General features: G+C 38.9%; 1 protein-coding gene across 1 annotated transcript in view; it reads right to left on the bottom strand.

The window, feature by feature from the left end:
• Positions 1-954: 954 nt before the first annotated feature.
• Positions 955-11,281, bottom strand: part of NEURL1B (neuralized E3 ubiquitin protein ligase 1B) — a 73,666-nt gene continuing 63,339 nt past the window's right edge. Inside the window, exon 5 of the mRNA XM_031953673.1 lies at positions 955-7,856. Within this exon, the coding sequence (XP_031809533.1) occupies positions 7,612-7,856 (245 nt within the window). The 3' untranslated portion in view covers positions 955-7,611. The remainder of the gene's footprint in view (positions 7,857-11,281) is intronic.

The raw sequence follows: 11,281 nt of genomic DNA, 5'->3' as shown, positions 1-11,281 counted from the left end.
ATGTATACATATGTTGTATTTAATTTATACTTTAACATATTTAACATGTATTGGTCAACCTGTCATCTGGGGGAGAGGATGGGGGGGAAAAAGGAAAAATTACCCATGTATATATCGTGTAAATAAAAAGCTATAATAAAAAAAACTTTTTTAAGTAATTAGTGAGAAATGTAAATCCAGTTTTATAGTGAAACTTCTTATGCTATGTAAATGGAAATGTTTCTGTCTTTATATGTTTTAAGTTCAAAATGAATAAAAATGTTTAAAAGTGTAATAGAAAAAAATTCTTAATGTTAAAAAAAATTATCCCCAATTTCCATGAGGAAATTGATGCTTAAAGAAGTGACCCATAATCATTAAGCCATTATGAACTGGAATCAAGTCCGAACCAGGCTCCCGTATTGATAGGCTAGCATTCTTTTCATCAGATCATGCCGATTAATTATCCTGATGTCCTTCAGATGCTTTCTAATTCCTCACTACCAGAGGACTAAATTTGGGGCTCAGACTTATTGACTCTTTCCTTGAAAATGCTTACTTTGAACTCCTCAAAAATGGAAAACATCAGTGAATATTCAGTGAGGCCCTTTGCCCTATGGCTAAGTGCATGGTTTATAAAACAAAATGTGAGACAACTTTTTTTTAACAAGCAAAAGTTTTATTTGTTTCATAAACAGGTAAAATTATATTAATGTAAAACAGAGAAAATGGACAAAATTCTTACACACACAACACACAGAGCACAAAACTAGAAAGGCCCGACAGGTAGAGCGAGTACATGTCCCTCCCAACACCTAAGTGAACTGTCAAGGGAAAGAGGAGACAAATCCACGGAGCTCTCTGTACAAAGGTAGAGGGAGAATCTAAGGAAACAGATAATCTGTCACTCAAATATCAAAAAAGCAAAGTAATTTCAGTGATCACAGAAAAACCTAGAAAACTACCATGTTTGTTATTCTCCCCCCCCCCTTTTTTTTAAAGTTGCTTAAAAAGGATAAAAAGTACACAGACACTCCCATAAGGCACAAACAGATTTCTGTACAAGCATTTCATCAAGGAATTTTAAGAGACATCAAAGGAGAAAGACAATTTTTTTTTTAACCACTCATCCTCAGGAGACTTACTTTTCCTGAACCTGAGGCTCCCCCCGCCTTGTAGAAACCTGCACCAAGATGTCATAAGGCAGAGTGAGGTCCACTCCAGACTTGCCCTCCAAGCTATTATCTAGACTTAAATGTTATCCTGAATGGTTAAGCCTGGGAGTCCCTGCTGGGGACAAGGATTTTCAGCTATCTATCCCAAGGGCTGTAATTAGATATGGGCTAGTCTTCTGCCCTGCCCTTGGTATAACTGGGTAGGTTTTAGTTTTTTGGACCAAATTTGTATTTTTAGTGGTATTGGGAACTTCAGATGAAACAACCTGTACCGTTGCAGATCTATAACTGCTCTTCAAATTAGTCAGATTTCGTTGGGATATTAAAAGGCATAAGTGACTTGCCCAGGATTAAACAAGCTAATATTAGTTAGAGAACCGGCCTTCATTCTTGACTGTTCTCTATTTACTCACTGATTCTGAGGCTTATTCACATATATAGATTATATATACACACATATGTAGCTTATATATGTGCATATGTACATATATATATATATATATATATTTATATCTCTCTATATATGGCTATCCCATAAGGAATAAATGACTAAGAATGAGTCAAGGAGAAAGAAGTAGGAGAGTAGAAATTAAACCTATTTTAAGGATTAGAGGAAACTAGTTGAGTTGCAAGTTGGGGGCTATGGCCATAAAGGACAGTTGTTCTGGAGGACAGCAGACCTGGAATAGCCATGGATGTAAAAGCACTGCCAAATAATTCCATTGGGAAGGACCACAAAGCAGCAAAAAGGAAAAAAATACCCTTCAGGGAATCATTTGTACCAAATGATTCGAGACCCACCCCTTTTCAAAGGCACAGCTACCACAGTCCAGTCAGAACCTGATCATTCTGGGAAGGCTGAGCTGGCTGCCTGCATTGGATCTCTGGGAAGGCTTGTTTCCTTTTTTTCTGACCTTCTGATCTACAGTGTGGGAGAAATCATTTTCTCAGGGGCCCTGGAGTGAGGGAGAACAGCTATTCCAAAGAGGTCAGATTCTTGTGGACCCATCAGTCTTTTCTTGTCCTAGCACTGGCCTCCAGGCTGCCTTTGAGGCACTCTCTACTTTTTAAGACTGTTAGAGATTAGGAATGGAACTGGTAATGATGAGAGACTGGAGGTGCAGGTTCTAAGTCTGGATCCCAAATCACCAGAAAGTCATGTCCATCTACCTCCATTGTCTCTCTTTCAAGCAGCCAAATTCAACGAATGGCATTAAGTCAAGCTCAGTTTTTTCCAACAATACTGGGATATGAGAACCAGAATTTCTCTAGAAATGTTCAGCAAAGTACAAAGCAAGTTGTCTAAGCCCTTGCAAAATCTCTTCCTAGTTTTATCTCTCTAGTCCTTCATTTAGTCTTTCGCAAAGCCCCATTGTTTCTCCTGGTTTGCCCAATCTTAGAGACAGAACTGATTCCGACCTTGTGGAACAAGATCCATCAACTGTTTGGTGCTTGGGATATACAAGACCATTGGTAACCCATGCATACAATATCAGTCCCGACTCTGTGCACTACTCAGCAGGAAGGGAAAAGAGTGGAGCCGTAGCTGGCAGATTATATTGGTGAGAGCTGAGTTTGGCTTTCTCAGGATTGGAATACATTCAAAAGACCTTAAAAGAGGAATTCTCAAAGTAATTCTAGGGGCAAACCTTCTGTTAGAAATTCTAGATTCAACCACCAGGCCCAATCTACACTAGCCACAAAACCCCAAACAAAGGGCCTCCTGGTATTGACTTAAGTGCATTTATTTGATGCTGTTTCCAGCTACTTTAGGAACAGAGAATTGAGAACTGGGACGGACTCTGGAGACCCTCTAGTTTTCACCCTTAAGGAAACTGGTATCTACAGGGGATGAGAGGCAGTGTGGCAAAGTGGTTATGGTACTGAACAGTACTGACAGATATGGGCTTGAATGTTACCTCTGACATTGCTGGTAAGTCATGGAGCTTTTGAATCTTAGTTTGATCTTTTTGTAGAATGAACATAATATCTCCAGTCTCTAACTCACTGGGCTGTGGCAAGGCTCAGATCAGATAACATATGTAAAGTGCTTTGCAAATTAGTGTTATGTAAATATCACTCATTATTAATTATTAAGCTACTTGCCCAAGGTCAAGCAAGAGGCAGATTTGAAATTCAAGCCCAGCCCTCTGGTCTTCTGAACTCCAAATTCTCTTCTTTCCCTTAATCATACCAAAATTGGACATAGCTCACTGATGCATGAAGGAAACACATTAGCAAGATTAAGGCACAGCCCAATTCCTATCCTTCAATAGCTTAATGTAGGCTCTTTGACACATCTGGAAGGACAAGAGTTATAACCACAGAACCACTAGACCTTAAATCTACCTCCCTCATAATACAGCTGGGGAAACTGAGGCGGAGAAGACAACAAAGTAGTCCAGCTCTACAGGGCATGAAGGGCAGAGATGGAATTAAAACTCAGCCTTTGAACTCTGGGTTCCGTTCTTTTCATTCTCCTATGCTGCTGTTCTTCATTGCATAAAATTCTATAATAAGCCTTTGGGCCCATGTTCTTCCTCAATGCCAAAACCTTTTGCTCTTCCATTCCAGGTTTAAAAAAATGTCATGAATAAAAATTTTTCCTTCCCTTTTAAAGCAGAGTCCATGAACAGCAGTATACCACATCCTGCTCACCCTGGGCAAAGAGGGCTATTCTGTGTATTACAAAGAAGCAAGAGAAATACCAGGCAGCACCATTGAGGGAGAATATCCACTGGCCATCAAGCGCAGCGACTGAGGGAACTTTAGTGGTTAATTTATTAAAGAAAAAAAAAAAGGAAGTTCTTCAGGCCCTGAACAATGCCTGGTTTAAAAAGAAACCGCAAGCAAACCCCAGCCCCCCAGCCCCCAGTTCCTCTTCAGATGCTGAGGCTATTTATGGCAGTGACTAGGCAGGTTAAAACAGGCCATTGTCTCATTTTCTCCTCACATAGCAGGTCATCGGGAGCAGTGCCTGTGATGCTCTCAGCTGCCCAGGCCACCCTTTAATAGTTTCCAAATCTCTGCACTTAAGGATCAAAGTGGCGCTAATGCTGTAACTAGGGCCGAAATAAGAGTTGGTAGGATGGGGAACCAGAGGGGAAAAAGATGTTCACCATCAGTCTTCCTGACTGTGGGCTCTCATACATAGGATATGCTGACTGTGCTCGGGCAAATTCTAAAATCTAAGAAAAAATTGGTATTTTTCTCTCTTTAAAATTTTGTATTTCTAAGTGAGGTTTAGCTGTTATTTTTAGAAAAATAATTTTAATTTCATTACATTTTTTTAGTATCTTTGGTTTGATAACTAAAAATAATGTCCTTTATGATTAGGCAATAAATGTTTGCCTTAAAAACAATAAAATTCAATGGGTGCACACCTTAATGAAATGTATTGCACACAACTATGTTTTTCACACATCTGAGGGTCTCAAAGTTCCTATGCCAGGAGTCAGAGTCACCACAGGCTCTTAATCTAACTCCCTCATAGTACAGCTGTGGAAACTGAGGCAAAGGGATGGCAATAAGCACTGACAAATGCTTGCATGAAGAATATAAGCAGAAAAACAATGGGATAACAGTCAACTATTTTCTCTTTTTAAATCAAAGTCCCCTTGAAATATACAGTCAAGTTCTCTATTATCTGACACTCCTGGGAAATGGGCTGTTCTGGTGAATCCAACTGAATGACCATATATACTACGTATTGGTTTACTATTTTTCAGAGACTCAGTGTACAAAGACACATACACAATATAGAAGCTACGGTGGGCATAATTTACTCTTTCTTTGAAGAGTCACAAGGTCCATTTGGCTGGGGGCACCGACAGGTTAATTTGCCCAAGTTCGTATAGTCAATTTTAGGTCGATTTAGGTCTTCCTGATACCAAGGTCAGATGTGTAGCCACTCTGCCAGCCTGTCTCTCAGCGAACATAATTCTGACATTGCTTCTAACAGAAAGGGTGGAAGGCACGGTCTGCCTTGTCTTCTAGTCTCAGGAAGACTGGGGAGGTAGCTCTTCGAAAACATCAATAAAAAGGCTGAGTGAGAACTTGGTAGATCTCTTGGCCATTTCTTTTTACACCTCATTTTAACTCAACTTGACAGAATTGTTTTTCATTCACAGCCTCTCAGCTCGACAGCCCTTGGCCGAGCTCTCCTGCTGCCACTGGGGATCAATCACTGCCTGGTCTCTGAATGAGTTAGGAAAAAGGAAGAACATACAGAAATTCTACCAAATAAGGTTTTAATTGAAGATCTGCTCTCTTCCTTACACCCTACCTAGGATACAAGAACCTAAGGAACCAAAACTAATTGACAACTTCCTCTTCCATTTCTACTTGTCTTCCTTCTGGAAAAATTGAGTTGACTGAGATTTAGTGTCAAAAGAAGCATCTCTTACACATCTATTTATCTTTATTATCTTTCATATCCTATATCTAAGTTGATCATCATGATAGCCTTTGCAAGGCAGGTGGGAAAGGCATTATTATCCCCATTTGACAGATGAGAAAACCTAGGCGCAATGACATGCCTTGACTAAACCCTCCACAATGAGTTAAAAGCAGAAATGAGCCTGGAATCTGGAGGCAGAGCAGGAAGGGGGCATCTTCTGAATCCCAGGTTAGCACTCTTGCCAGTTCTCCAAAGAGAGCTCCCAAATAGATCTTGCTGGCTCTCATGCAATAATCCTTAATTCCCTAATCTCTGCGACTCTTGGGAAATGACTTCCTTTAAAAGGAAAAGCAGCATGGACTATGGCAGAGGCCAGTCGGTACATTTTTATTGATTTGCTCCCCTGGGTAATCGGGTGGATGACTCAAGAAGAGCATCTTGAACAAGGACCCATGATATGCCCAATGTCACTTCAGGATCTCTCTGGTAGCAGTAACAGGATGATCAGGAAAAGAAATGTGGTAAAGTTAGACCCTGTTCCTCAAGGAAGGTCAGCTAATCTTAAACAATCCTCCTTAAAAAAATGCAACGAAGAGGGTCCCACTTCAAGATTGTCAGCTGATGCCATAATTATCAGTTAACACCTTAAAAGCTGACAATCCACTAGAGATTAGTTGACAGTTAACTGACAGCATGACTAGGATAGAGGGGCTAGGTAGCATGGAGGCCCAGGAGGGAAGTTAATGGGAAACCAATAAAAACAAACTCTTCCTCTTCTAAATTTATCCGAGGTTGGAGAATGGACCCTGGGCTTTACTACTGAACATCACCTTATGTACCCCAGATTGTCAACCCTGGGGCAAGTGGCTGAAGTAGTGAACTGAAGTATCTAAGGGGTTTTAGCTAAGCTATCAAATGACCTCTGAGCAGGCCCCTGCCTCTCTATTTCAGTTTCTGCTTTATGGAGGGCCTCCTAATTATAAAGATTAAGAAGATAATATTCTTAAAAGTATTTGGAGACTGGGGGAATGGGGGAAGGTGCACGGTGCATAATATTCTATTCTGCAGAGCAGCTGTGAGGGTAATACATCTTCTGGGAGAGGTCAGAGCTCTAGCTCTGCTGCACCCTGGGACTGGTGAAATCACTCTCAAAAGATGGAGATAAAAAGAGAAAACAAACCAAAAATCAAAATCCAACAAGTTGCTTTTTTAAAAAACTAAGCACCCAGACACAACTGTTCATATCTGGGGTTGTAAACAGTGCATTGATGATCTAAGTTTCCTTCTCAAATATTATTATCCAAGTAATATTTCTGGTTGGGTAAAAACTGAAAATGTTCAACAGTCACTCATCCAATAGCTTCTGAGGAAGGAGAAAACATGGAAAAGGACACAAGCCCTTGATTGTAGCTGGTCCTCAATTCCTTGGATGTTCTTTGAGAAGCTCCTGATTGAGGGCTTCTGGAGAGAGCTTGGAGGACAGCAGGGACGGCTCAGTGGAACAAGGAGCTCCCACCTCCAGTAGCTTAGAATTCATACACATTCATTCTCTCTCTCTTATATACTCTTCCTCCTTCTCTCTCACACTCATACACCCTCCCTCTCACTCTCTCATTCTCTCCTTTTTTTTTCTCCTTTCATTGTCCCCCAACTTCTCTTTCCTGTATCACACACACTCAACCAAACTATCTCCAAGAAGCATTGCACAAAGTCTGCCATTTTCCCAGCTGGGCAAGGCTGGGCCTTAGAGAAAGCAAGTACATATGCTACAGTGATTACATGTGACAGTGCCTGTGATCATCTATAGGACGGTATCTTTAGGAGAAGCACTAGATCACCAAAAGCAGCTACCCTTCTTCCCTCAGACCCTCTGCCAAGTCCCTTAGCTAGGGCAGATCCCTGACTTTTCCTACCATTAAAAATGCTTCAGAAGAGATGGGTAAACCTCTTGGCATAGGACCAGTCACTGGCAGTGGGTGGCAAGGCATGGTTCTGTTTTGTTTAGCAAAGCCCCTTTGCCCACCTGAGCAGCGGTGGGCTTGGGGTGTGATGGAGGGGCTAAGGCCGGTAGATCTTAATGACGTCCTTGATGGTGCGCCGGCAGATGGGGCAGCAGGCATTGGGCTGCTTCCTCAGTTTAAGACCGCAGGTGTGGCAGAGGCACATGTGGCCACAGGTGTAGATGACCATGTCTACTTCACTGTCAAAGCAAATGGTGCACTCGCCATTCTTGTTGCTCGGAGGCTCCGGAGGGGAGAATGCAGGTGATGTGGGAGGGCTCAGAGGGGAGCTTGGAGCAGTCACTATACAAAAGAAAAATAAGAAAAACACTAATGTATACTTCTCCCTCCCAAAAAATCTTATTTTTTAAAGAATTAAAATACACAACCCACATCATACCCCAATTCCATTCCACCAAAAGCATGAATCTTGACCTCAGCACAAGATAATGCAAAATACACCTGGCAACCCCAGATATGAAACAAACTTCAATAATAACACTTGAAAAGAATGTGGGAATCATTCTTGAAGCAAAGGGATTATATATTAAGAAAAGTGTCTATCTCCTACTTCTGTCTTTACAAAGGAGGTTTACAATGTATGAAAAGAATTGTCTCTTCACTTTTAGCTCCTATAATCCTTCAAAGTATACTTTAGGTGCCAGATCCTAGGTCAGGCTTTTCCTGACCTCAAAAACCTTTCCCAACTCCAAGCCCTACACTGAGTACCCTCTTCCTACTAAACTTAATTTAGATTAAGATTAATATATATTCATATATATTTGTGTACATGCTATAACTTTCTCCTCTCTCCCAAGTGAACATAAATTCTTTGAGAGTAGGGTCACTTCCAATGATCTCACATTGGATATCAAGATAGGGTCAAAATAGGTACATGATTTATACAAAAAAGGGTGATGTAATAAGCAAATTAGAGGAGCATGGAAAATGTTACTTGTCAGATCTATGGATAAGGGAAGAATTTATGACCAAACAAGAGAAGTTAGGGAAAAAAATGGATAATTTTGATTATGTTAAATTACAAGGGTTTTATAAAACAAAACCAATATAGTCAAGTTTAGAAGAAAAGCAGAAAGTTGGGGGAAATTTTTTTACAAATTTCTCTGATAAAGGGTTCCTTTCTCAAATATATGGGGAACAGAAACAAATTTATAAAAATGTAAGTCATTCCTCAATTGATACATAATCAAAAGATATGAATAGTTTTCACACGAAGAAATCAAAATATTTATTATCATGTGAAAAAAAAGTTCCACATCATTATTGATTAGAGAAATAAAAATTAAAGCAACTTTAAGATACTCACTTCATACCTATCAGATTGGTTAACAAGATAGAAAAGGAAAAGGAAAAGGAAAAATGTCAGAGGGGATATGAAAAAATTGAGACACTAATGCATTGTTGATAGAATTATGAACTGCTCCTAACATTCTGGAAAATAATTTGAAATTATATCCAGAGGGTTATAAAACAGGTTTATATTCCAAAGAAAAAGGCAAAGGACACACACACACACACACACACGCACGATTATGTATAACTCTTTTCATGGTGACAAAGAATTAGAAATTGAGGGAATACCTATCAATTGGGAAATGGCTGATCAAAATCTCATTGTGATGGGATACTGCTATATGAATACTATAAGAAATGGTGAGCAGGATGGTCCAGAAAAACCTCGGAAGATTTATATGAATTGTTGCAAAGTGAAGTGCGCAGGACATTATACAATTTTGCACACTGTACAAAAAAGAACAATAATAATATTGTATGATGATCAATTGTGAATGATTTACCTATGATCCAAGACAATTCTGAAGGACTTTAAAATGAAAAATATTATTTACCTCCAGAGAGAGAATTAATGCAGACTGAAACATATCTTTTTTTCACTTTTAAAATTTTCTTTTTTTCCAACATGGCTAAAATATAGTATTGTGTTTTGCATGATTTCACATGTACAATTAATACCATATTTCTTGCTTTCTCAATGAATATGGGAGGGATGGGTGGAAAGGAGAGATTTGGAGCTCAAAATTTAAAAAATATATATCAAAATAAATAAATGATAAATGTATTTTTAAAACCTTTTTTTCAAGAGGGTAAAGACATTTTTATTAGTAACTTTATATTTCACGTACTTAGCATAGTGACTTTATATATTAGTAGTCATTTAATATATATTGAATTAAATTAAACTGGATCTAATGAAAAGAAAAAAGAAAATTTCTAAGGAAATTTGCCCATGTACCACCACATTAGCTAAATGCTCTCTTGGCAGAAACAAGCTATATACAAAGGAAAAAGGAAACAGCTTCTCTGATAGCACCTGTTATAAGGGTCATTATAGCCGACCTCAGAGGGAAAAATTGGAGGTAGAATAAAGTCTCAAATTATGTGTAAAAAGAAGTCTCCCACAGAGGCAGAAATCATTCAGAATGGTTAATCATCCACCATTGGCTTCAATAGAAGCTCTGAATCTGGGAGACAAGGATACAAAAGATATAGAGAGAATGATGTGGGGGCCAAAGGAGGATATGAGGCTTCATATGTGCATAGCGGGATCTGGAGTTGGTTAGGGAAGTGAGAACAGATGGAGCTAGTGAATGACAACATTTTTCACTAGGGTTTTTGATATCTGATAACTGAAATGTCTTATTGCAGTTCTTCAGCTTGTCCCACTGGCCAACCCTGGTATTTCTGGGAAGAGAGAGAATCAGATTGATGACCCTAAGTATTTTTATAAGAGGAAGGGTCCATGTTTCAAGTCACCTAAAGAACCCTGAAAGATTTGGAGGAATGTTCACCATTACATTTCCATATTCACCTCCTAATTTCAGGACAAGAAAATAGAAGGAAGGAAAATAAACAAGAAGAAAATATGGGCTGAGGAAAGTGATCATCTAATGAGGGAAAAGTGGCAGATTCACCCTAAATTGACTATATTTTAAATGGGTCTGGAGGTCAAATGATAATAACAATAGCTAGCATTTATATAATGCTTTAAAGATTTGCAAAGCATTGTATATATATTATCTCACTTGCCTAAGGAAGAGAACAGTAATTTCACAGAATCAAATGAATTCAAGAGTTGGAAATAACTTTGATTTCAATTTGGTCTGAGTAGAAATTCTCTCAGCTTCATCATTTGGATGGATCACTTCAGTGATCATGTACTTCATGGCTTCCTGAAGGACTCTGCTGATGACAGGCCTTATTATCTTTCCCAGATGCTCATTCTACTTTGGGATAGAGCTAATGGTTAAGAAGTTTTTAATTTTCATCTGAAAACAGACTTTCTAACATTGACCTGCTCTCCAGGGCCAATCAGAAGAAGTTTAACCCTTCCAGTTAATATTTCTTCTAATACTTAAAGATAGCAATCATTTCCCATTCTCTGGCTCCTCCAAAGTATTTTTTTTTTTTTTGTATTTTTTAATTCAAAGTATTTTTTTAGGATCAATATTCCTAGTTCTTTCAAGACACCCTCATACATCATGTTAGGCAGCTAGGTGGTACAGGAGATGAAGAGCTTGGCTTGAAGTCAAGAAGACCAGAGTTCAAATCCAACTTCAGACACTTAATACTTAGCAAACCTTTAATTACTTTTTACCTCAGTTTTCTCATTTGCAAAATGGGGGTAATGATAATACCAATCCGCCAGAATTGTTGTGAAGATAAAATGAGATAATATTTGCAGAGAGTTT

Source organism: Sarcophilus harrisii, chromosome 2 (genome assembly GCF_902635505.1).
Source record: "Sarcophilus harrisii chromosome 2, mSarHar1.11, whole genome shotgun sequence".
Taxonomy (NCBI): Eukaryota; Metazoa; Chordata; class Mammalia; order Dasyuromorphia; family Dasyuridae; genus Sarcophilus; species Sarcophilus harrisii.
Note: the sequence above shows the minus strand (reverse complement) of the source record. Positions and strands in the feature narration are given on the sequence as shown.